At 40.5% G+C, this 27,215-nt stretch overlaps 1 protein-coding gene across 1 annotated transcript in view; it reads right to left on the reverse strand.

The window, feature by feature from the left end:
- il17rd (interleukin 17 receptor D) overlaps positions 1-26,246 on the reverse strand; it is a 33,818-nt gene extending 7,572 nt beyond the window's left edge. The window contains exons 1-7 of the mRNA XM_085457176.1: positions 26,121-26,246; positions 13,365-13,419; positions 8,320-8,442; positions 4,772-4,890; positions 3,563-3,683; positions 1,980-2,024; positions 1,494-1,645 (exon numbers count right to left, since the gene is read on the reverse strand). Of these exons, the coding sequence (XP_085313302.1) occupies positions 1,494-1,645; positions 1,980-2,024; positions 3,563-3,683; positions 4,772-4,890; positions 8,320-8,442; positions 13,365-13,419; positions 26,121-26,240 (735 nt within the window). The 5' untranslated portion in view covers positions 26,241-26,246. The remainder of the gene's footprint in view (positions 1-1,493; positions 1,646-1,979; positions 2,025-3,562; positions 3,684-4,771; positions 4,891-8,319; positions 8,443-13,364; positions 13,420-26,120) is intronic.
- Positions 26,247-27,215: the final 969 nt, after the last annotated feature.

Genomic DNA, 27,215 nt, shown 5'->3' on the forward strand with positions numbered 1-27,215 from the left:
TAACAGACTGCTAACTTGCTATTTCAGGGTGAATCTGCCACAAGAGCCCATGTTTTAGAGCATCACACACTCTACCGCGAACCCCTCAACTGTAAAGCACCAAGCGAAGCAAAATAAGGTCCAATGATGCCTATGTCTATTAGATTCAGATAGGACTCCAATGGCCAGCAATCTCAAATGTTCTTTTCAGGCAAGTCCAAACAAATGTATTTATTGAAAGGAAAGAATTCAATAAAAACACGTCTTTACAGGGTCTCAGCAGCGACCAACAAAAGCATTTCAGTTCTTTTTGTGGTGGCAAAAAAAAAAAAAAAAGGACAGAGTAAACCCTCTTCTGTAATCTAAATAAATACATCTCTGGAAACAACAGCATTCACTTTTTACCCACAAGCTGATCTGCTTTCCAAAACAAAGAAGAAAAAACATTCTTTGGTAATTTTCCATACAGTTTAATTCAGCTTTTTCCAAACAAAACTTAAGAGCTTTCATGAGAAAATCTCTGGTGGTCTACAGGTACTCAATAGGCACCAATATAACCTCTTCCAGTTTAACTATCACAGAAAGAGTCCACCCAAGCTTGTCTTCATATTTTTACATGCTGTACTGCCTTTGTTTTTTGAGAAATTCAACTTACTGTTTATTGATAGAGCCCAAATTTTAATAACGTGTATGTAATAAGTCCATAGTAACCAAATACATTACTAAAAGTGAATTTTTTTACACATTTTTCTAGATACACAGTTGTCATGGGTGTGTCCCTCAAAACTGTAAACAGGAAATTTAGCTTGAGTGTGTTCATAAATGTTTGTAATGCACTCATTTTTATAAACTGTATTAAAAATAAAATGCATATGCACTTTGAAGAAACACAGCATGTACAGCAAAATTAACTATTTCCAGTAGTGCACTCAAAGTTCTACGCGTTCAGCTTATATGCGCAAAGGCACAAAGTTAAACAGTTTTCAGCAGCCGCAGTGGATCTGCGATAGGCCTTGGAGAAAAAAAAAAAATAAATACTACAGCTGCTCGGGAAATGACATCATTTCTCCGCTGTTGCTGAAAACCACGTGGTAGTTCACGGTGACAACGTATATTCCAAGTGTTGTTAACAGCTGGTCAGATTGATAGAGTACCAAAGGAAACAGCGCTCTGGGACAGCTGATCTCGTGATATTTAAGTTCGGTTGCATGCAGAAAGACTTATTGCTATAATTTATTTGGTCTAGATATGGAAATGGTGATTACAAAGGGTTAAATATGATACCAGTTCCTCAGGTTCTGTCATCTCCTGCTACCCAGTATATTTTCATTCGCCTACACAGTCCTTTGAATTTGAATCTGTTTACGGAGATTTATTAGAGTATTTATTACAACAACTGTCACGTTTCTCATTAGAGGTCACCGAAAACCTGCTCGAACATGGCGGGTTTTAGAAAACTTTTATAAATCTGAACTTTACTGATGTCAAAATGTATTAAACACAGCTGATCTTACCGGTTTGCAGCGCTGCAGTTTGGAGGGTCCGTCCGGTCGCAGTTTGTAGTACAGGTAGTAGAAATGGAAACCAAAGGAGGGCGGAGCCTGATCAAAGGCCACATGAAGGCTCGATCCGAACTGAGACACGTTCAGCGTCTTTGGTGTCCAGACTGCAAACACAAGAAATAAGAACTCTAAACTCCCACGACCTCTTAGATATTGCAATAAAACAAGTACAAGAAGAACCTTTCAAAAAATACAGCAACATTTCAGAAATGTAGGACCACATTGTTGTCTTTTTCTGCTTAAGGTCACCGTAGCCTCCCCTATTTCTCATCATTTCACCTACACAGAAAAACTTGAATCGTTTGTGCAAAAACGAATTCACAATAAACTGATCTAAGAGCGAGGCGGGGCTGGGTCCAGCTTTGGTAGTGTAACCAGCTCCCGACTAAGTCGGCCTACATGTGGCTCTGGTTATGACGACGACACTGAGGAACTTACATGGTTTGCAGACCAGGTTGTCTGATCCGAGGAGCATTTCACACGCTGTAAGGAAACAACAAAAAAACAAAACACACAGAGAGATGGTTACAAAGTTTGTTTTATTGTTCTCATTGTACAGCCTCAGTTTTGTCTCAGCTTATTAAAAAAAGGGGATGTTTTGGGAAAACTAGTCTGGCTTGGCACATAGTGAAACACACAACCTCACAGCAACTCCTAAGCTTTATGCATGTTCTGTCTTGTGATCCATTTAAACTCACTTCCAAGGTGGTGCATGCATCTCGGAGCAGTGCAGTAAATCTGTCAGTCTAGCAGCATTTTTGTTTTTATTCTGCTTCCAGTATTTAATGAACACGTTTCCATCTGACTCCACATGAAAGTAAACACTGTTTTCTTCAGGACGGTAATTTTTAGGTGTCTCAAGAGGTGAGGACACTGACGTCACGTCTCTTCATTGGCTCCCTGTTAAATCCAGGATCAAACTTAAAATTCTTCTCATATACAAGGCCTTGATAATCAGTCCCCATGTTATCTTAATGACCTGATAGTACCATATCACCCCATTAGAGCACTTTGGTCTCAGACTGCAGGCTTACTTGTGGTTCCTAGAGTATTTAAAAGTAGAATGGGAGGCAGTCTCTCCAGGCCCCTCTTCTGTGGAACCAGCTCCCAGTTTGGATTCAGGAGACAGACACCCCCTCTACTTTTAACACAAGCTTAAAAGATTCCTCTTTGATAAAGCTTACAGTTTTAGCTGAATCAGATGACCTTGAGTCCTCCCTTAAGTTATGCTGCAATAGGTCTAGACTGCTGGGGCTTCCCATGATCCACTGAGCGTTTCTTTTCACATCTGTTTTCACTCACTGCATGTTTACACCTCTCTGCATTTAATCACGAGTTATTATTAATCTCCTGGCCTTTTTTATCCTGTCTCCCTCCCCTCAGCCCCAACCAGTCACTGCAGTTCTGACGGAGGTTTCTTCCTGTTAAAAAGGAGTTTTTCCTTCCGACTGTTGCAAAGTGCTTGCTTATCTGATTGCTTATCTGCATTATTGTAGGGTCTTCACCTTTCAATATAAAACGCCTTAAGGCAACTGTTGTTGTGATTAAGTCTTTATACTTTAACTTTATAAATAAAACTGAATTGAACTGATTTAAATAGAAAAAGAAAACATAAAAACAAAGCATCTTGTATCTTGTTTTTGTTTATGTCGTCACATGTATTACATACCAGCTGTATATATAAACACTCACATGGTAGAGGCTTGTGCATCCTGAGGTAGCCACGCCCTAAATCATACTCTGTTTTATCGTGCCTTGGAAGCCTAAATGGGACAATTATATTATAACAAAGAAAACGTAAAACTATGCTCACCTCTAACCAGTCGTGGCAGATGGCTGCCCCTCCCTGAGTCTGGTTAAGTCTTTACCTTAAAGTGTAAAGTGCCTCGAGGTGGCTTTTTGGGATTTGGAACAGTAAGATGATGTAAGAGGCGCCTGAAAAGGCTTTTCTAAACAATCAGTGAATCAGCTGATCGGCTAAAAACTCAGTCCCATACATTTGTGAGACGTGTAGGACTCACAGTTAGTTTTGAGGAAAGACGGAGGGAAGAAGCTCTCGTTCATCTGAGATGGAAAGGGAACCACACGAACCATGTAGTCGGTGTCAAAGTTCAAACCGCTGAACGGCTGACTGCTCAGCTTCTGTACATGAAAACATTAACAAACACAAACGTTCAACGGTGAAATTAGAAGGAAATGATGAGCGACAGTCTTCAGAGGAAATGAAGTAAATCGAAATAATACAGTTTAGCAGCAATGGTAAATCTCCGAGTTAATAAAGCACAAACATGTTTGCTTCATCCATTCATCGGGAACAGTGCACATTAATTGAGGTCATTGTGCCAACATTTTTTTATCTGTGGGCTGCAGGCATGAATTGATTAAAAGCAGTAAAAAAGATAAAAGCAGACTCTAATGAGCATGTATGTGGACTTATTAAATACAACATCTCAACAGAAGAGTGACTCAGTGAGCCAGCTTACACTGTGTGGTAATTATTTCAAGGCTTCAGGGCCACAGATGTTTCAAGGATTCAAGTGTTTATCTTTGTCCAGGCAGTCATGTGCGAGTTTATTGTCAGTGTCCTATAATGACGATATTTTGGAAGAATGAAGACTGCAGATTGTGTTCCTGATCTCTTACAGCACATTACCATCAGCTTAGGAGGAGATTATTACACAGCCAGCCTGCAGCGGAAAGGATTGACTGAAACCACCAAGGGAGCTGAAGTAATTTCATATCGATCGAGGGCCAAAAAGCAACAAAAAACAAAAGAATGAAGTAAAACAAATACACATAACTATATTCTGAGAGGTCTGCACAATGATTCAAACTGCTGATGTTAAGCCTAATATGCATTAACAACCCAAGAAACTCCAGATGCAGATCCAGAGGTATGCCTTATTGAGACCCAGGCTCTCTGTCCACTCCCAAGCAAACCCAGAATGGTGTCAATTACAAATCCCTATTTTGAAAATAGAAAGAATTAGGAGTGTTCGGCTTGTTTATGCATGTCTGCTTCATTTTACAAAAAGTGTGCAGGGATTAACATGCTTATCCCTCAAAACAACATTTTCTTCAGGGCTCCTTGTCCCCCTGTTCCAGCACCCTCGATAGCCGCCTCTAACATGCTTACATTTGGAAGAAGCATCTTATCCTTTGAGCGATGTGCTACTGCGGGAAATGTGAAAAGCCAGCAGTTCAAAGTGTTTTTGTGGAAATGGCCCTACCATGTTCTTGTAGGAGAAGTTGAGCTGTCGTGGGTCTTTGAGGATGAGGTGTTGACACTGTTTCCCTTCTGGATTCTTGTCCTCCAGGTAAACTCTGAAGCCTTTAATGTGTTCAATCCCTGCAGAGACGCAACAGCAAGTTCAGTCTCACCACGTCTGCATCCATCTTTTCTCTTCCTCACCAGTCTTTTCTCCTTGCCTTTTACCAACACATCCATATCCTTATTCACTCTCTACACTACACTCCTAACCAGATCTAGTTTCATTCCTACCTTCTTCTTACTCTTCTTTCTGCCTTTCCTTGTTCCCTCCTCTTCATCCATTTTTCCCCTTTTCTCTGCTGCACTCATTTCTATTGCACAGTTAAGTAAATGTTCTACTGTATTAGTAGCCCTTTGATTTGAGGTGGGATTTTTAGGTGGTCATGGTAGAGTTGCATGAACATACCTTGATATAAACACAGGAGAAATAGGTTTAACGTAATACCTTGCCAGTGCGTGCTTGTCACAGCTAATCGACAAACTTACTGTCAGAAAAAGGCAAAAGACTGAAAAGGTGGGAATCTGATGTGTTGTGCCACTTTTGTGCATGAACTCCGGACATCATGGGGATAATACAGTTTGTGGACTTTCTTCTGTTATCCTTTCTGATACGTAACACACAGCAGGAGACTCCGAAGCATGAGTCATCTGCAGACGTATTCTCACTGCCAGAAACACATGTTGTTTTTGGTGCAAGTGTTGCCTGAATCGAGGCCACAGGTCAACCGTTGCTTACTGTGAACTCAGTGGACTATTACTTGTGGTATTCTCACTTTGTACTAAGGAGCTGGGAGATTAAAGACCACTAAACATCTTGCGATTTGCTGTGTCAACATTAACTCTAAACAGTACTATAAAATCTTGCATTTAGTTATGAAAAATTATATTTGATGTAGAGAAAGGAAAGTAGCACTAATAAGCAGTAGGGCAAAGACGATACCTTAATCAGTGATTATGAATGGGCACATAGCAGCTAATAGCCTAATTTTCTTCTTTACAGTCTTGCCAACTCTTTCAGGATGCTTCCTTCAGCTAATCTTTTTGTGCCCTTTCCTCAACTCTTCTTTTCAGACCATGAAAGGTCTAACTGGTTTTGATACCTGGTACTTTTCTACAGCTTATTTTACATTACAGATAGTAACCAGTCAGTGTAGCTGGGAATCATCCCAGCTAAACAGCAACCAGTCACGGCAGATAGCTACAATTAAAAACCAAATAGTGTGTAGAGCTAATTCACACAGTGACAACAAGGCCTCAAACCTACCCTTGTTTCCTTCTTTCCTGTGCCTCCTTATATCTCCGCCTATCCCCCAGTTCTCATTTTTCTCCCCCCTCCACTCTGTTCCTTCATTTGCATGCATCTCCTCTCGTCTCCACCCTCCTTATTTTCAGTCCTCTTCACTTCTCCTACAATCCTCCACTCCTTAAACCCCCGTCACTCCTCTTTGAAAGCACACCTGTCTTTTAATTATACCTATACATCGACCGGACATGTTTTTCATATTAGCTCTCCAGGAGAAAGACAGGGAACATGAGAGAGAGATGCAGCAGAACAGGTTTTTCTGTCCTGAGGCATATTTCTGAACACCTCTCTCGCTCCCTCTTTGTGAGTCGTGGATGTTTTGCATTTTAACAGCAGAAGCAGCCTGAGGTCACAATTGATCTGTTTTTCTTTCTCTCCTTCTCTTCAGTATAAATTTGGACAATCTTTATTCAAACTCAATAGCAATCAAACAAGAACCACGAGTATCTGTTTATCACAAATACAAATCTAAAAAGACCCCTTTTCACCTCTTTTATAAGATCGGACACATGTAAAGAGTTTATTGTTTGTGGTGGACGGTATTTTTTGTAAGTCGATCGAGTAGTCTGAATTGTGGCATGAATGGTTATGTTGCCTCACAGGAAAGAGTTTCTTGCGTCACCCGGGGCCTTTCTGTGAGGATTTCCTACAGGTACTCCGGTTTCCTCCCACCCCCCAAATACAAGTTAAAGTTAATCTGTGATTCTATATGGGCTCCGCATGTGAGCAAGGGAATAAAATCTATAGAAAAAAAGAGTGAAAGTACAAGTAAAAGTAGCTTGTAGTTGAGTTGCTTTAAGTGATCAGCAGTAGATGCTCTACTGCATCTCTCTCTCATGTTCCCTGACATTATTTTTGAAGATTAAATGCAGCTGCAAGAAGTTAAACGCTAAGACTAGGCTCAGTTTAATGTGATGATGCTAAATGTCTCCAACAACTAGTCTTATTTATCCCTGGTACGTAACATGTAGAAGCTTTGCCTTCTCTGGGAAAAACACAGTGGAAATATCTAACCAGCTATCCATTCATCTGTTATTTGCCACTTATCCTGTGTCGTTTGGGCAGCAGCTTAAGCAGAGATACCCAGACCCTCCTCCAGCTCTTCTGGATGTCCCCAAGCCAGAGAGCGATAATCTCTCCAGATTGTCCATGGCCTGCCCCCAGTGACAGAGCTGCTCACCCCAAGGGTCTCTAAGGCTGAGTCCAGCCACCCTTCCTACAGCTCGTGACCACAGCTGGGGGTGGGAATGTAGATCGACCAGTTGACAGCTTTGCTTTCATGCTTAGTTCTCTCTTCACCACAACAAACCTGTACAGCATCACTGCAGACACCACACCAATCACTCGTGACCAAGACCGCAAGACTCCTACTACTCCTACCCGGGGGAAGCAGCTTGTTCCCAAACCAGAGTGGGCAATCCACTCTTTGCTGGCTAGGAACCATGGCCTCAGACTTGTGACTCAGCACACGGTGGAGGTCATGGCTCAAGGAAGCTGACAGACTCACACAAGATCCTGAGACCTCCGAATCCGACAACCTCCACCCCTTTAAGAATTCTGTCCATGAAAGTTCTGAATGGGATCCGTGAACCAACTTCAACCTAGAATGAGTCCAACTTAATGCTGGCAATGCAAAACAAGCTCTCACTGCAGTTAACAACAATTAGTCACAGACCTTAATTCGGGTGACCAAAAAAAGAAAAAAAGTCTTCCTGCCCAACTCCCTAATTTTACTCATCTGGTGCGCCACAGCCTTCAGCCTTGTTTCAGATAAATTCTGGGTTTGTCGGTAAAGTCTTGGCTGTCTTACAGCAGAAACCTTAAGCTGTGCAGATCTCAAAGAGGAAATCTGGCAACATGTGAGTATGACATGGAGAATTTCAGGGAGATTTCTGCCTCTCCCTCTCTGTGTGAGAAAACAACGGGCCGTTTTGTCACAGAGAGGGAGAGGCAGCAGAGGTTCACCTTACACTGTGCGCACACACATTCCTTCACGGTCAAATCGCGGCATTGTTGTGTGAGATGCGATCCTCTTTCCCTCTCTTTCCGGCCCCGATCAAAGGGACACACACGCACAGAGCTGGGTAATCTTACGATTTGAGCACTTTGAACTTTCTTGCTCTTCCCTCAACTTTCCCTGTTCTCTCTCTAAAACTGTCTCACCGGATGATCGTGCAAACAGGCAGGCCGACAGGTAAACAGACCTAGTGGGCTTGCAGACCAGTGGACAACCACGGCGGCCTGATCGTCGCAGGCTAGATGACTGAAGGAGACGTTGGTGACCTCACGGATCATGTGCTTTCCCAGTGGGTAGTTTAATGAGCAGTCTGCAGAGAGAAACAGAGAGATATGAAGAGATTAACAACAGCACAGAGAGCCGCACTTTAACAAAAGATTTAATGGTTCTTGAAACAGAAATCTGAGCCTGATGGACAGAGTAAAGATTAAAGACTGCAGTTAACATCTTCACAGCCATTTAAGGACCATTCAGGCTCAATTCCAGATTCTTGCAGGAAGGTTATGGACTTTTGTCAACTCTGCCGATTCTTTTATTATAGTTTCCAGCTTGTTACCATCCATAAGTTAAAATCTAAAATTAAGTATCTTGAAATTTCTACTTAGCAGCTAAAACATCTGAGAAAACAACACAAAATTGAGAGAATAACTTGAAATTTGAGACATACATTAGTACAGTAATTAAAAATTACTGTACTAATGTATGTCTCAAAAATGGGAAAATAAACAAATAAAACCACAAAACTATACAAACTATAGGTACAATAGACCAAGATCATGCTAAAATGAAGGATATGTAATTCTGAATTTAAAATATAAGAAAGTTTATGGTCCAGAGCTCTGGTGGGAGATGCTCTGCGCTACTGACCTTTCCTTAATGGTCAGGCTTAAACTCAGACATTTATTTCTATTCTTAGGTCCATATGTCGTCTTTTCATTTCAACAGCTCCATAAACCTCCTGGTTAAAGTTTCTGCAGCCAATCAGGAGAAAGTTAGACTTAAAGGGCGGAGCTAAAACAGCTTGTTTGAACTAAGTTAAAGAAGGCTTAATTTGAACTGTGAGTTGTTTAAAGCTACTTTAATGAGAGTCCAGAATGACTGAACATAACAGCTCTACTTTTTTAAAAGTCATACGATTGACATCTTTTGTGTGTGTGTGTGTGTGTCATTATCTTTAGATAACCCTCTAAGGAGATACTTTGAGTTAAATTAAGAAATGCATTATTAGCAGATTCCACAGCTGTCCGATCTGTCATCCATATTTTATTAACCGCACCTTCATTAATTCAGTCGCTCTGGGTTGTTTGTCATTCACCTCCTCTCGTCTCCAACATTTCTCTTGTTTTATCTTGAGAGACACGAAGTTGGAGGGGCGGAGGAGGAGGAGCAGCCAGCCATGAACCGAGAGGGATCGGAGGAAAAAAGATGGACTTAGGATGTAGAAAGAAAAGAGGCGTGAACTCAGACACGACTGACTGCTCCCCTTTCCTCCTGCTAACCATCGATTGACAGAAGTGAGGAAGAGGAGGAAGAAGCTGGGAGAGAAGAGCTTATAAAAGATGGAGACGGATGAGAGAACGTTAGACACGAGTCACTGCTCCTCTTGCTCTCGCCTCTTCATCCTCCTCAAAGCAGGGTCATGTTCAGGGCTAAAGGAGAAGGTCACAGCTGGTTGCTCCTCTTCCTCCATCTTCCGTAGGATGTATGGAGGAGAGGAAGGCTGCAGTTCTTTTTACTCTTCTTCCTCCTTCCCTAATCTTTGGTTTCAGCATTTATAAAACAAAGCAGTGTAAAGACAGAAGAACGAAAAGAGGGCTAAAGTTCACTGCAAACGTTTTCTTTAGCTGTCCCCTTTTTTCTTCCTGTTCGCTTTCCAATTTAAGAAGCATAGGAGGAGGCGCTCACACAAAGCACAGAAAGAAGAGGAGGCTGAAGGAGACCATCACAGTTGCTCCATTTATTTGTGCATCCTCATCTTCTTTCAATGCTTCATCCTTCAAAGTAGAATTATGACAACTTGAACCTACTGTTTTTAAAGTATCAGCTTCAGCTGACGTTCTTCTGAAGCAGATTTCAGTCTGAGTAAAAAAATTAGAATTATTCAATGACAGTGAGGCACTGTCAGATTTCTAAAATGCATAATCTTTAGTTTTGGTTAAATCCTCTGGAGCATGTCACGCGGTTTGAGGCACTCCGACTGGATGCTCAAATCCTGGACATACTGTCAGCAAACGAAGACCAAAGCCAACAATTAGTTACCATTCAGTTAATTTTCTGAACACTTTTGTCAGCTAGGGAGGGCTGGAACCTATCCCAGCTGGAGCAAAATCCGTGGACATAGCTATGTTGAGATCATCCATGGAGAATAAAACTCAAATAAATGTTTTGACTAGCTTTGCTTTTTAAAACTAGGCTCCAGTTTCGGCCCCCTGAAACTGGTGTATTAAGTAAGTGCTGAAACCAGCAACAAAGACCTTAAATCTTTCCTCTCATCAGGAAAGTGTTTCCTAAGGTTATCGAAGGAGCTGAAGGATGGACTTCGATGCAGTCACACTTCTTTCTTATCATGACCAGAGGAGACATGGATTTGTACAGGTATAAGGCACCTGTTCACTTCTATATGAAGCTCGCTATCTTCATATGTCAGCCTCGGTTACACAAGGAAGTGTGATGTCAGGTTTGAAATAATCTGAAAGAGGAGGTCTAATATTGTGGCAAAAATGTTTTCACGATTAATGACGGCTGGGACGTGAGCAGTTTATGGGTGCGTCTGTAAGTTAGAGCTACAGAAAATATCCCAAACACGACACTGGACAGGTATCTGACAGAGCTTACAAATGTACGGTTTTAATTTGACAAAATATCCAGGAGTTTTTAAAAATCCCGGACATCACAGTTTTTAAATGTGCATTTGTTTGAATGTGTGGATTAAAAAAAAACATTTTGATCACTGGTGAGAATTTCCCACAGCAGGATGGTGTGTTTGCAGCAAAGATGATAAACCCATCACCAAATACATAAATAAATAAATAAATAAATAAATAAATAAACTATCCTCAACGTATTGCTGATCCTACAATCCTTTCTAGGGAACCTACTGGAGGTCAAAGGTCACCCTGCTTTATAATTCCCATGACATCACTTCCAGCAAAGAGAGGGTGTGAGAGAGGAAGCCTCTGGCTCTCCTTGATCCTCAAACTACTGAGGTGTGACACACACACACACACACACACACACACACACACACTCTGATTGTCATGCTAAAACACTTGAGCGCTTCACTTTAGCTCCAAGCGTGTTTTCATTTCATCTGATCTTCAGAATTCACATGATCTTCTGACCTCTGACCCACACGTCATTGCTTACATAATATGTGTTAAAGCTAGATTAAATGAAAATCAGAGAAATGGAAGAAACTCCCAAGACGACCCTCAGACAAAAGAATCACATTCTGTTAATAATGCAGTTTGACATTTTGGGTAATACGGGGTGATTTGGTTTAATCTGCAGATAAATGTCAGCAAATACAAACCTACATAATGTTAGCGTAGCATAAGTGCTGGAGACACAAGGAAAGAGCTGACCTGACTGTGTCCAAACACAGGGGAGGAAATCTTTAAGAAATCAGACTCACTCTAATTTTTAAAAAACTGAACCTGTGAATCAACTCAGAATCACTGAACACAGGAACTGCAGTTACGGCACAAACAGTTAATAAATTAAAGCTGCTGCTGCACTTTTCCCTCGTGCACAGTTTTAAACTAACTTTGAAACTATACAAAACATCTTGGATCTTACAGAAGGAGGAAGGAGGACTTTTTACATTTATTAGATGAAACACGGAATAATCTCCACCAAGGTTGAAGTTGTTGTCCACTCCATCCATGTATCAAGTCCCTAGATCCAAATACAGGTTTTCTTATTTAAATTTAATCTGTATTTATGACAATATTTTTCTCTATCGCACAAATATAACAATTTTTTTTTTTCAAACTCCTCAATCAACACGAGCAAACTCCATAAAATAGTTAAACCGCATGTAGTTGTTAGCTGCAGGGGTTGCAATAACACTGCAGACAACACACACACACTTTCTGAGGGATCTGAAAGCGTTTCCTCGCTCATGGTCACAGACAAAGAAGGGAGGGAGGGATCGGCCACGGTTCAGGAACTTGACTTTTACAGAGAAAAGAACAAAAGAAGAAGAGGAGGCGCAGGGTGGTGGTGGAAAAGGTGGAGGAGGAGGACAGAGGAGATGATGTGGGCGAGGGTAAGGAGGGCTTGCAGATTTTCATATCAAATATGACAGAAAATAAACTATTTTATGATCAAATTGATCTTTGTGAAAGATTTTAGGTTTACCCTCAGAGGAACGAGTCACACCTGTGGAGGATTTTAAGTGTCAAATACAAAACGATCTCCATAAAATGCCTGCATGAAAGCTCTCTTCTAGTCTGTAACACTTCAAATTTGATATTATAATGTGATTTTATTTGGATTAACTAATAAATACCTTGAAATTCAAGTTAGGTAGAGCAAACATAATCAGAACTAGATTAGATTATTTTTTGTTATATATTCTAGAGGCTGATGTTAAACATGGCCAGAGAGTCCAGTAATGAGGTCTGCAAATTTAACTGGTCTTAACACTTTGGACTGTTTTTTGCCATCTCAGTCTCACACAGCTCAGCTCATTAAGTTCAAAGCTCATGTTTACAAGGGGAAGCCAATCAGAAAGAAGCTGACTTTGAGGGGTGAAGAGATGAAGCAGCTTCTTTTATACATGGACTTGCTACGACCCAATGTAAGATAAACAAGGATTATAATTGAACAGCAACACATGGAGTCTACCTCAACCCCCCCCCCCCCCCCTTTCAGACAACATCTGATGACCTTTCTTGTACCCATAGTGACAAGTTTCGACACCTAAGTATGTATCAATAAAAGTGGTTTCATGACCATTAGAATAGTTTACAGATCATCTTCTTGCAAATTTCTGATGAACACACAATTATTTTGTTCTGTAAGCAGGCCTGAAATATGACGGACACCAGCAGAGCTTCGATGCTTCCTTACTCCTAGTATGCTTTTAATGGGTAAAGATTTAAGAGAGTACACCTGATGCAGACAATGCAATGTGCAAACCAGAGGAAATGTACCATGTGTGCTACAATTTTTGCTACATTTAGTCAGCCACTTTGTGCAGATTTACGATGTTTAAGAGAAACTCACTGTCGGCTCTGAAGGTAACGGCCAGCCTGCGGCCTCCATCTGCACCTGAAGGTACCTGAGGGAGAAAACAGAGATATATGAGACATATGAAAGTAACCACTCCTGGTGACAGGCATGAAAAAGCTTAAACTTTTAGCAGAAGATTATGCAAACCAGTCACCTAGCATGGCTGTTTCACTTCTTTTTAACAAAATGACAATAACGGTGAACAGACATTAAGTCTACTTGCTTTCTAGCCATGCAGATGTAAAAGCCATGACTTGGTCTTAAGATGGTGTCAGCAGTGGAAATCTTAGCAATAATTACATTTTTGTAAGATAAAAGCTGGCGCCTGAGAAAGGTCACCAAATCTCCATTTAATAGACGGGACTGGGCTATCCTTGCAACCTCACCCATGAGGTCTATTTAATACAAAGAACAGCAGATACAGTAACACATGATGAGCAGCAAGATAAGACGAGACATCAGCTCCCTTGTGAGCTACAATTACCCAGAAGCCCATTCTCCATGTTCCCACACAAAGATGAGGACTTTCTTTACGCATGTTTCAGCCTCGACTGTTTCAGCAGTTTTACGGCTTTGACCCTTTTTTATGTTCTCACACACACACACACACACACACACACACACACACACCACACCCCTCAGGTTTATTACAGAGGTGTCAGACTGGTCTCACACACCTGAAACCAATCAAAGAGACACCCAGCTGAGTGTGTGCGAGTGTTACTGACGGTGTGCTGTTTATTAGCAGCCACTGTACCTCACAAATACAACCCATCCATACAAAAAGACACACACACTTTTAATGACATACTTGTGAAGTCCCTCATTGTCCAGATCGCAAAACACCTAAAGGCAACACAACAATGATAAAAATAAATAAATAAAATAGTCCGCACAGACACACACAACGTTTCATCTAATCATGTTTGCATTAATCATACGCTGTGCTTTAAGTTGGCCTCTGCTGTATGAACTTTGACCTTTAGAAGTTTATATGCTGCAGTGTGTGCACGTGTCCCGCTGGCAGCATGAACTAAAAGGCTAATTAAAAATCAAGGGGGACGTTTTTTCCACCAACAGCACAGAGGGAGGAAAAAAAAAAAAGGGACTTCCTGGTTTCTTGCACTGACCCACAAAAACCTGGTTTTGCATGGAACTACATTTTTGCTAAAAACGTACGAGATAAAGCATAATAACAAGTAAATAATTTTACATCACAGGTCAAGTACTCATTGCGAACACACATTTAAATTCCTCAAATTCACTCTGGTATGAATCAGTTAGACGTTACAAGTTTGTCAAGTTTTAACAGCAGTGTCACCACAGCCTCTGTGACTGACAGGTTGAGTTTTCCGTGTCACACCGTAGCAGTAAGCACTGTTTACGGTGTTTGTTTACAATGCACGGTGCACGGTGTTTGTTGCTGAATTCACTTGTCAACAGTTATTATTTTGCTGTGCTGCAGTGGACAAACTGACAAGCATCAGTGGTTTTATTATGATTAAATAAAATAACTCATGAGAATCACACGTTGTCTAAGAAAAGGGAAAAATAGTTTTTTTTAATCAAATAAACAAACTTAATATTCTAAAATGCAAAAAAATTAATGTGCCGTGACGCCGCTGCTGGCACTTCTTAAAGTCACCAATGTTTACTTAACTTGACTATTCAAGATATCAGACTTCAGTCATTCTAATTTTTTTATATTTTTTTCTAAGTAATAGTCTATTTAATAGTGATGTCTTAATACATAAATTATAATTAAGACAGTACTTTTGATCCGCTCCTACTCTGTTATGGGTTTTGCATTACAACATTTCCTGTATCTCTTCAAACACTCCAGCATCTTACAGGACAGAAACACTTGACTTGGCTCTGATCTTCACTGTCTGACAGTCCATTATGAATTTATTTGTTTCCAATCCAAAGCAAATGTTATTTTGGTAAGCAAATTTAAGGTTGATCATTTAACATGGTATAAACATTGTGTCTTCAATAATTAACAAATAAGTAAAAGCCATCCAATTGGGGGTCAGGCCCAGACTGACTATATTGGCCATCGTGCAAGGGCAGAAAATCTGCAGTGGCACTAAGAGAAAAGTGAGGCCCATGCGACAAGCTTAGCTACAGGAAGAGCAACGAAGGGCCAAAGCAGGCATCCAACCTACACCTCGACTGCGTACCATTCAAAGCTGAACAGCTAGCAGACCTCTGTTGATCTGAAGGTAAAAAGCATCGACTGGTTCACCTACAGAAAAAAAATGTTGTGACATTTACTGAGATCCTGTCAACTAAAGGCTCCTTTTTTTTAGTCTTTTTGGGTCAAGGTGAACAAAACAGCAAGAGACAAAGGCACACCGGAAAGGAAAGGGGTGCACCTAATTTATAAAACAAGAATTGGAAATTCACTGGTATTTGTGTAGCACTTTTCTAGTCTTACTGAAGACTCAACTTACTTGAGACTACAAGGTAGATTTAACCATACATTCATTAAGTGCTTTACCCACCCAGCCCTGATTCTAAGGGGCTAAATCTCAGCGTTTAGTAAAAGGTGTCTTGTTCATTTCACACTCCAACTAATGGCAACTCTAAGCTATCCTAAAGTTACCCAGCTGTGTAAAAACACCTGGAGTTTTTACTAACTTGCATATTTAGATAATTCAGAATTAACGAACTATTTCTACCCCTCTTCACCACCAGTTAAACCGCCCACCGCTGTGAGTCAAACTTTAATACTTTACAGCAGACACACACACAAAAAGCTTTTTTTTCCTGTTGCCAGGTGTTTCTCACTAGTAATAATCATTATGCTTCTCCCCTGCAAATATCCACACACACAAAAATACGCACATCCCCTGAGGCCCGAGCAGACATGAATCCACATCAGTAAACAACTGAAAATACAAGTAGTTCATTATCACTCACAATAAATGACCGGATGAGCAGCTGTTTGACATCCTGTCCGCAGACACATAAACAAACCAGTCCAAAAAAAAAAAAAAAAAAAAAAAAAAAATTCACTTTTTCAGACAAGAAGAACAAAACTCTTTAAACAACATAAAAACTTTTGAAGAAACACTGAATTTCCCTTGGGAATCCCCAAACATCACTCACACACACACACACACAAAATCAGTTCCTGTGGTAATCAGACAGCTAATTGCAGGCTCAGTTAGTTGAAACAGTAATTAATCAGCGCACACAAGGGAGGAAAGGATCTAAGGACTCAGGAGAGGAATGGGGGAGTAAAGGATGATGGGAGAAGTAATGACCGAGCCTGCAGGGAAGGAAAAAGGGAAGGAAGGAAGGAGGAAAGAAGAGAAGGAGGGATCTGATTAAACAGGAACTTCTTCAATTACAGCTTTTAAGGTTCACTTAGCAGACTTCTCCTCTGCTTCGTTTTGTTTGGGCCAGCCAGACCAGTTCCAGATGTGGGGACAAACTCCCAGCTGACCTCTAATCAACATACTCCTCCTGGGCTGAAGCATAAACAAAAGTTCCGTTCAGGGGAGGAAGATTAGAGGAAGATTAGAGCTGCACGATGAGCTGAAGTGCCTGCAGAGCAGAGCGTCTGTCAGGCACCATCACTTATGATGCTGCTCACTTGTTTCTCAGATATTTTCAGATTTAAATCACAGATTTCAAAACGCAGTTCCATTTAAGCTCATGTGCAGCTACTTGGGTTTAGACAACATTTTTTCCACTTCTTCCAGAATTCATAAATGTCCATCAAGCTGCAGTTCAGGCAGCTCAGGTCCTAATGTTCAGACTTCTCTCCAGTTTTGTCCATATGCTTTACTAGGGTGTAAAATGCTCAACAAAAGGGGGGTTAAAACCTGGTTAGCAATCAGTCTTCATAGAGTCATTTATGTTATCTTATCTTTATCTGCTTGCTAACTCTGCCGTCATTGGGTATTTCCGTATTAAAATGGTCCTTGAATTCCCAAAAGCAAACAAACACTGGGCAAAAGCAATCACCACAGAGTTAAAAACAGTCCAAACTCTTTCAGTGTTGCTGTTCTTCCAGGTGCTACAATAAAGTTTAACATCCTTCCATCAATGAAAACAGAAGACGTAAAGCTTTCAGCTGAATTGCAGGCAGGAAGTCTCCATAAAAAGCTGACTTACCATGTACTAAGTGAAGTATTTCTAAAAATCATACAGCACAACTGTAACTTTGAACTTCACATGTAATGATGGGCTAACTAATGGTTAGGCTAATATACACATTAGATATGCTACACATGGACAGTGCTAATAAAAAGCTGAGGAGGCCGAGAGTTTTTCCAGGCTCGTGGTAATTAAAAATAAATAAATACAAATAAAACATGAGACTAAGCTCTTCAGCACATTGTTAAAGCTGTATTTATCTTCAACACTTGGTTTCACTTCACTGAAAATAAAATAAAATAAAGTTCTTTGTCTATTATAACTTCTAAGTCAATGCTAAGGGAGCAGCAAAACCACAAACATAAACAGCAGTAGCTTACAGAAAATGTGAAAAGCCTCTACATGTCTTTGACACTGCCCTCAGGTAACTACAACATGCAGATGTGGATCTCCAAAGCTCTGAGCAGCACCCGGAGGCTACCAGCCCACTGCCAGGCCTGGATGTTAATATGCCACAGTAATCACAGCTGCTTGTGTGATGGTCCAGTAGGCTGTACCTTAAACCAGCCATCCTACATTCATGCCCAACTGAAAGAACCTGAGGGATGAAGATGGAGCTGGTTCCCCTGTTTTATTTCTTTCAAAACTGCTAGGCACAATCAATCAACATTCAGAGAGCTCCAGCTGTTATTTCAGTTCATTCAGTCTAATCAATAAATATTTGTTTAGATTGATCCCAAGGAATGATTGGGACTGCTATGATAAAAATGAAGTGTGCTTACATGTGGTCGGGGACATCTGATTGCTTTTCTTTAAGTGAAAAGTTGAGTTCGATTACTCCTATCATGTTAATCATGTCAATATTATTAAGCTATAATTGATATATTTTTACTCATCTCCCCTCCTGAGTCCGTCTCTGAGTATTTGCTTCTAGAGAACTTGTTTTCTGCACGCAGATGAGATAAGACACAATACGACCACTTTTTAGCAATTCTGCGAACTTCCAGAGACTACCCCACCAAAGAAAATGCTCCTTTATGGCAACTACTTCAAAAAAGCCACCTGAACCTTTTTATCTTCATTGAAACTTCACTGAGGATTTCATTGCACACAAAGAACAGCGAGACCGTGTGAAGCTGATGAGGTCCTTGTTCATGCAAAAGCCTCGAGGCTAAAAACTCAGCCCTCTTAATGTCTTCCTGCCTTTTACAGACAAACACACACCTCCAAACACTTCCATATGGCACAACAAGGCCGCTGATAACAAAGCGCCTGAGTCGGAGTTGGATTCAGTCTGTGCTGGTCTTGTAGGATCTTGTTCACTGTGTGTCAAATACCGTTTTGGAGCAGATGCAGACTGTCAGTTCTGACGAATCGCTGCATCATCATCGTGATCATCATCACAGGGGAAAAAGGCTGTTTTTGAGGCGGACGGAGACCTTTAATCAACACTGATAATGTACTTTCCTTCTATCCTTCCCTGTAAACTGGTATTTTACACAAGAGAAAATTATGCACTTTATAATTATTATGATCACCTGGTGAACTTTGTTTTTTAAAATCATGTCAGGACACATGAACTGTGTTGCAAAAGATTAAATCTTTCTGATGTAATGGAGTCATGTTTTATTTTATTCTTCTATCAGAAGAAAAGTTAAAGGATTTATTTTTAGGGCTTTGGGAGTTTCAGCATGGACTGAGAAATAGTTTAACTTCATCCTCATAAATCACGGGAGAGTGATACTGATGAAAGAACCAGATACTGTTGAGACACGGAACAGATATTCAACATGCAATGCATAAAACACACCAATCCAACACACTATGAGTGTTTTTTAATAACTCAAACTGATTCTTGCATAGTACAGTTACATTTCAATCCCCACTAAAGCATATTTAATACAAGGCAGCCAGTAAAAACACGGTTAAAACTGTTATGTTGAGATCTGTTCATAGATTCTGTTCAGTCAGCGTGAGTAGGATGGATGAAAGTGTTCCACCTTAAAAGTGCAGCTAGATTGTTGCCTCCACATGGCACTGAATTGAATCATTTCACGCATTTAGTGTATAAGTTAACCAGTAAAGATGAAAAGGCAGCAAAATATTCTGCTACTTATTAAATATACAAGATAGTAAAAGCCTAAGACTGAGGAAAGATGGCTATAGCTCAGGGGTAGAGTTGCTCATCTACTAATCAGAAGGTTGGTGGTTTGATCCCCAACTTCTCTTGTCTGTATGTCAAACTATCTTTGGACAAGACAGTTAACCCAAGTTGCTCCCCAATGCTTACCCAATAGAGCACTTAATTACAAATGCAGTCAGTCGTTCCCGTGTCCTAAAGATGGGGTTGTTGCCACATTAATTTACACCTTTTAGCTGATTTTCTCATTCTATTATAGTTTTTCTTTTAGTAAAATTTACTAACAGCAGACCTGCTCCTTTTTCAAGTTAACAGGCTCGCAGTTTGATAGGAAACCCTGTGGGATCATAGATTAAGTGAGGAAGTGTGCATCCATCCGGAGAAAGAACATAGAGGAGAGGGTGCATCGAAAGTGAGGAGCATGTACTTGTTGATAAAGATGGTCAGACATGCTAGATGAAAATTGGAGACACAAAGTATTTCGCAAACAGGCTGACTTTGGTGAATCATCTTTAGAATTCAAATTTTATTTGTCACGTACACAGTCATACACAGTACGATATGTAGTGAAATGCTTGGACAACTGCTCGTGACCTAAAGAAAACAAAAAAGGAAAAGGCTATGAATAAGATAGGAAATAAATATGAAAACTTTAAAAGGGTAAATTTAACTAGGAAGGAATAAAATATAAATTAAGGTTAAAAATGAAATAACTGTACAATGTAACTAGAAATGACCTAAACCGTGCATCATCAACGACTCTGGAACTGCCAATCAGTGAGTGCAGTCCAGTCAAAATGTTTTATTAATGGCTAAACATGGAGAGCAGGAACGCACGCATCTGTTGTCACATGACAAACTGCTGAACAGGAACATGAAATCATGTATGATCTCGGTTCAGCACCAAATCCAGAAAGAAAAAGCTGGAAACAAAAGTGAGGTCCAACAATACAAACTCTGTGTGAGTGTGAGCTCGGGAGCAGCCAACCAGAGATTTCCCACCGCAAGAACAAAACCTGCGGCTTCCTCCTCCTGCATGACTGCTCCTCAATGTCCCCCAACCCCTCCCACCCCTCTTCATCAGGACTCCTCCTCCTAACCCAGGAGGAGCTGCTTCACTCCCGCTGTGACGGTTTGTCCTTTAAGAGACTCTGAGCAGGCCAAATCCTGACTTCCTTTGAAAATACACGACCTAGACAACACTATACATGTGTAGTGAGTGACGGTCCAAATCTATAGAACGAGGTCATGTGACGCTCATTTGTTACCTGAGAAAACTCCATTTTAATTTCATTTAGGATTTTAACATCCAACATCTTCCTTTCACTACAAAGTTCTTCTTTGTTTGAAGGACATAAAAATACACAAATTCTCCACCACCACCACCGTCAGGGGGCCATCTCTTTGCAACAAAACTGACTCTGAAGGAAGAGCTGTGGCCCACTTTTACACATGAGCTCCTGACAATGTCACAGGAATCAGGTCGGGACATTGTCTGATGTTTCCCTTTCACACGTGTAGCCACACAGCAGGAGAAAGTGCACGCCCAACACGTTCTCACTTCTCAAAGTACACTACTTCCCAAGTAGAGACTCCATTAGCTTGCAGTGATTTGACCAATTACCTGCTCCATTCTCACAGGATTAGTCAAACCACGACAGACTTTAGACGATGGAAGTCGGAAGATCCACCGAAGATCATTTATATTTCTGTTAAGGTGTCTAAAAAAATTAAGATTTGCAGTACATGTGTTGAAATGGTTATTTAAAAAAAAACAAAAAAAAACATCTTCACCCAGAAGAATAGCAGATACTTAGAATCCTAAATGGACTAGTTGTTATATAGCACTTTTCTTCTGTACTGGAGCACTCACCATCCACACATGCACTTTTTTCTTTACCTAAGTGCTTTCACATTCTGAAAAACGCAACATAGATCAACTGGAGGTACCAGGGAGACTTTGGCATGCAGACCGGAGCTTAACATCATTCACTCATGAAGACATGAAGAGATGGAATCACACTGAGGCAGCGTGAATCCACAGAAGAACTGTGGCAAGTTTTCCAAAGGTTTAAGAACAAAATATTAACTCAATAAATCAAAACTGTTCGTTGCATAAGTTTTTAAAGCATCCTCGCTTTCCTTTTATTACCTCGTACTTCTGCTCAGGGCTGTTTAGGACATTTCCAGTGCATACGTAAGTAAAGTTCAAGTTGTAAAACTCAGTTTTTCCTCAGAAAGCCTCAGAGGACAGCGATGAAAAATATTTCCCTGAGCTGTTTTATGATAGAGGTGGAGCTCCAGCACTCACGCTTCACCTTCTGCCTGTTTCAGCCGCCAGAAATCAGAAAACACACGTTTCCCATCCGACGCCTACCCAGCCATGATGTCCTCTGAGGCTCCCTGATGCCAAAACCACACCGACGCCCTAGATATGTGACATGGTTTCACAGGGGAAACCTTATTTGAAAAATGATGGCAGGGTAGAGAGACGGGAGGATGAAGAATCCAGAGAGGGATACAGAGAGGAGGAAGCCGAATGAGTTACTTCCTCCGCTGAGACAGATGTGATGGCTTCAGCAGATGTGTTTCACTACAAAAAGAGATTTTACGTTGACTTAAATCATCTATCATTCTAGCTTTCTCTGCAGTAACCGGGTTTCTGGATGATGTAGGGAAAAAAGGAGGTTTCCTCCATGAGTTTCAGGATTAATATCAAACCTCCTTTTAACACATTTGCAATTTAAAAAAACAAACCCTACTATAACCCTACTATCCATGTAGACAAACACAATTGTTTTCACACATAAAAGCTTGTTTAATTGTTTTGATGAATACTACACCATCTTTGTAAAAACTGCAATAGTCTTGCAAGGCTCCAGAGGGAGCTGAAGAAATCTGAGCAAGCAATTTAAAGACCGTTAAAATAAATGTAGAGGCTTGGAGCTTACAGGCTACATTAGCTAATTAAATTAAATAAACTTCATAGCATCATTAGAGGCACTGCAGCCAACATCTGGATTACAAAGGTTTCACTGAGTTTGACCAACATGTAGCTCTTCAAAGCAGGAATGTTGAGTAGGTTTATCAAAAAAATCTGATATTAATCGATACTAATAAACAGATGAGATACTTATTTGCAGGAGTATTAATGCACAACATCACACACAATTGCTACAGATAGGCAGGCACACAGCCCCTCCCCTCACTAGCAGCTGAAGCAGTTGATCTTGACGCCACAGAACAAATGTCATGAGCAATTTCGGGAGGTCCGTAAAGTATTAAAGACACATCGTAAATGCAACCGTTAGTCTGACAGCCACATTAGCCATCTGTTAAGTTAGCAGCTAGCAGCTAATAATAAAATGATAAGGAGCCTTAAAGTCGTGCCCATCTGTAATGTTTAATGTCTGTAAAGTCTACCAGCAAAAAAGGACAGCAGCATCCTGCTTAAAAAAAAACAAAACAAAAAACCCCCCAACTATTTAAGCAGCAACTGATACCACTGAAAATGGTATTGAGTATTTTCCGGGATATCTGTACCGAGTGATTAATAATCACCTCTGTCAATCCGTGATATTTATTATTGAGCGATTTTTATATATATTGTTCATATTTCCTAAATTTCTTAAATCTCTAACATATTGTATTGTTAAATAGTCTGTTTCTGTTACTGGTATTTATAATGGTGCAACTGTAACCCACATAATTTCCTTAGGGATTAATAAAGTATGCTGACTCTTATTCTGAGTCTGATAACCCTAACAAAAAAAAAAAAACAAAAAAAAAAAGAACGAGTACCATCTGCAAATGTTTCAGGACCAGAGACTGGGTATAAAAGATTTAGGTAGCTATAGTGACATCACCCATTGGCTTAAGACTGTGTTTTGACGCCTCAAAGTTTGGGTTTTTCTGGTGCTTTTCTGCTTTCAGAAGTTACCAGATTTGATCAAAAAGCTTCAGTCCTAATGCATCAGCTAGCACTAGCAAATTGGGTTAGCTAGCTGAAATACTAAGATTTTACTCACAAAAACTGAATCTCAGACTTATTGCATGCTCTGTACCATTAAGTAAGCCAGAATATTAGTCTGATGAAAATACTCTACAAGGCACCAACAGCTTGAACACAGAGTAGATATACAGCTCAGTGACACTAGGTGAGGTCTGGCATTCACAGCCTGTACCTGGACACACGACAGTCAAAGCAGCCACGTCCCTAACAAAGGAATGATTCCCAGTCTCTTCTTCATATAGCTTAATAACTTAGCACAACACAAAGGTATCAATATTCTACTGGAAGTGGAAAATGTTGGACAAGCGCATCCTTACATCATCCATGTCACTGGACTGTGGGAAGAAGATGGAGTGTTTGAAACCAAGAGGTTATTAAAATGACACTTAATATCTATCCTGAATCAGGAGCCTTTTCCTGCATGATGCTGACACGTAAAACTAGCACACACACACACACACACACACACACACACACACACACACACACACACACACACACACACAGCTCTAATAACCTCACACCTGTAGAATAGCAGGCCCTCACACCCCCATCCAGCAGCCTTTGAAGTGTGTGTGAAAGGAGAGGAAGCAGAAGAAGAGAGGGGGAGGTGGCAGACTGTGTGTGTGTGTGTCTGTGTGTCTGGGGAGGGGGGGTGAGTGGGGGGGGGGGGTATATTGCAGGAAGGAATGTTTCAGCAGAGTAAACAGTGTGAAGCTTCCTGTAGAAAACACTTCAAAGCCAAAGAGGAAACCAGGATAACACACACACACACACAAGGAGAGTGAGCATATCAAAGGCATGTAGGACTCATCTATCAACATAGGAAAATTAAAACCTGCAGAGTGGACACACATGCAACCAGAGAAACTTTTATTTCACTTAAAAAAAAAACATGGAAACAAAAAACAGTTTCTTAACACTTCATAATAGAGTTATTATTTTATGGAAGATAAACTGACAAGTATATTCTAACTTCAATTTCTCCATTGTGAGAGGTTGCTTATCTTTTTTGGGTTTACAGATTAACTGGCAATGATTGAAACTCATCAGTTAATCTTAGCTTAGTCTGTGCTCCCTGACCTGTTGGTGTGATTCAGAGAAAGAAAATAAAAATCAATATTTGAAAGAAATAACTATTGACAACTCTCCCCTGCCTTTATCAATTTTTCTATATTTAGTTGTTTAATTATTTAATTGTGCAGCCTAAGCACATGATACAATTTTACTTGGCCAAAAACAACAAACGTTCAATGTTGAATTATCAACTGCAGGAGCTTAAGTCTAATGGCCAAAAAAATCTACCTTTTTCAGTAATAAAGAAAACCCAACACAAACATGAGGTCCTTGGGACCTTTGAAATAAACTAACATTTATGATGTTTAAATTCATTACAGAGAGGAGGAGAAAACATGGCTGAGGATAGAAACTATAGAAATTCCCACAAATGAAAAATCTCTGAGACTTGTTCTTTTCACATTGCAGTGAAATTCATGCACACTGGCCTTTACGGAATCTAGAGACTTATTCTGAACTGGCACAGACCAAACACTGGTTCATTCATGGCCAAAAGCAAGGCTGCCGTGAAGTACAAAAGCAGGACAGGCGTTTGGAGGCGGTGGGTCAGCTCACATATTCCTGTTTTCCACATCAATTGCTTTTAAAAGATTACACAAAAGGCAGGAAATCAGCTTTACGACCTACGATAATTTACAGGGCCTGCAAATATCGCCTCGACTTTGGCTGTTGGGGTTAGAGTTTTAACCAAGTGATGTGCACTTTGTAGCATTACATAAATGCCGAACAGGACAAGGGAACACCAAACACTGATGACTAATAATTAAGGATATTAAGACTTGCCACAAAGCGACAAAACTTATATCGACAATATGTTTAAAGCGTTTTGGTTAAAAGCAGAAAAATATGCGTTCAACTCGGCAAACACAACACATAAATATCATCAATAAGTTTTTTTTGTTTATAAACTTTTAAACACCCCCCTTGCTATCTCTTTGAATTATGCTTCCAACCAGACTGGAGATTAGGTAAAGGATAATAGTGTCAAGCAACTAAAATCATTTTTATTTTATTATATGCCGACATTTGTCTGAAGTTGCTTATGAGGGGCTGCAAATTTCCAATAAAAGGAGAAAAAGATAAATTAATTCTTGTTCCAACGGAGTTTGGCTCGCAGCCTTACGCAAAAGACCTGCAGCTAGAACCCCGCAGACAGACAGGTAAAGGTAACGCACCCTGAGATTAAAAACACAGCAAATTAAATAAAAAGCGAGCATAACTCTAACTTCACACGTGAATGTGTTAAACTGGCGGCTTATTCATCAAGAACCTGACTGCATATACTACAGAAGTGACATAAAAACACGACCGTCTCCGAAAACGGAACTTTTTGGACACTTGAGACGTCGCAGCGACAGCTTTAACGAAAAGTCGCTGAACACCAGGGATAATGTTTAATTCTGTGCTTTACCTTAAACCCGCATCGATCCTGATTCGCTCTTCTGGTGCCCGATGTCGTAGATCCACATGGGAAATATAAAAGCAGGTATAAACCGCAGAGAGAGATGAAGAAACTCCGAGGGGCCGCCATTCCTCCCTCAAGTCTGAACAACTCTGAGAGCGAGGAGGAGAGGACGGAGGAGGTGAGCGCGCGTGCATGCGTGTACTGCGCACGCATATCTTTGTGGGGGGACCTACAGGGACAGTTTGGCCAGTACTCACCTTCTTGAAGTGATATTCAAAGGGATTCCCCCCCTGTGTTTTTAGGTTCCACCCTTGGATTAGGAAGAAAAGGCTGGGAAATGTTGTTGCAGTACTGATCTGTGTTTGTGTGATTAGTACTTTGGGGATTGAGGACATCTTAGCCAGTGCTCATTTTGAGACATACATTCACAGGCTGGCAAGACTGCAAACTTGGTTTTAGGATTCAGATTTAAGTAAAAGACTGGAAAATAAACAGGTATTCATAACTTACAACTAGTCTTATGTGGTTGTGAGCTTTGTACTTTTGGGGGTTAAGCTCTTTGGCCAGTTTTCACTTTCAGGCCAATTTTTAGATGGTTGTTGAGGGGTTCAGATTACAATCAGATTTAGATCGGGTAAAAGGTTGGGAAATCCATTAATAATTAAAAAGACAAATTTGCATTGTGTGAATTATAATTTGTGGGGTGAGGACATCTTGGCTGGTGCTCAAGATGTCCTACCATGTGAATTGTATTTCTGCGTCAGATCTAGGTCATAGCTTACACCAGTTTAACTCTGCGTCATAACCTTCTATGTAACCTGGCATGCATGCCCTGAGGAATGTAACTACATGTTGGAGCGATGCATGACTTGAATAGGGTGGAAGGTTGTGGTATTTGCTTACTTTTTCTTGGTTCTTTCAGAAATTCACATGTGTGTCTGGAGTGGCTATCAATCAAAAAACAAAGTAAACGCAATCAAAAAATGACAACCCATCCATGAGATGGGATTGGGATGAGATGATACCAGCCATATCACAGATGAGTTTTCAGACCACACCTATACTCAAAGTTCAGTTTGATCTCACCTGCATCGTTTTTGA

Source organism: Copadichromis virginalis, linkage group LG5, assembly GCF_057382275.1.
Source record: "Copadichromis virginalis isolate Kocher_CV1m ecotype Utaka linkage group LG5, C_Virginalis_male_GT1.1, whole genome shotgun sequence".
NCBI classification, from domain to species: Eukaryota; Metazoa; Chordata; class Actinopteri; order Cichliformes; family Cichlidae; genus Copadichromis; species Copadichromis virginalis.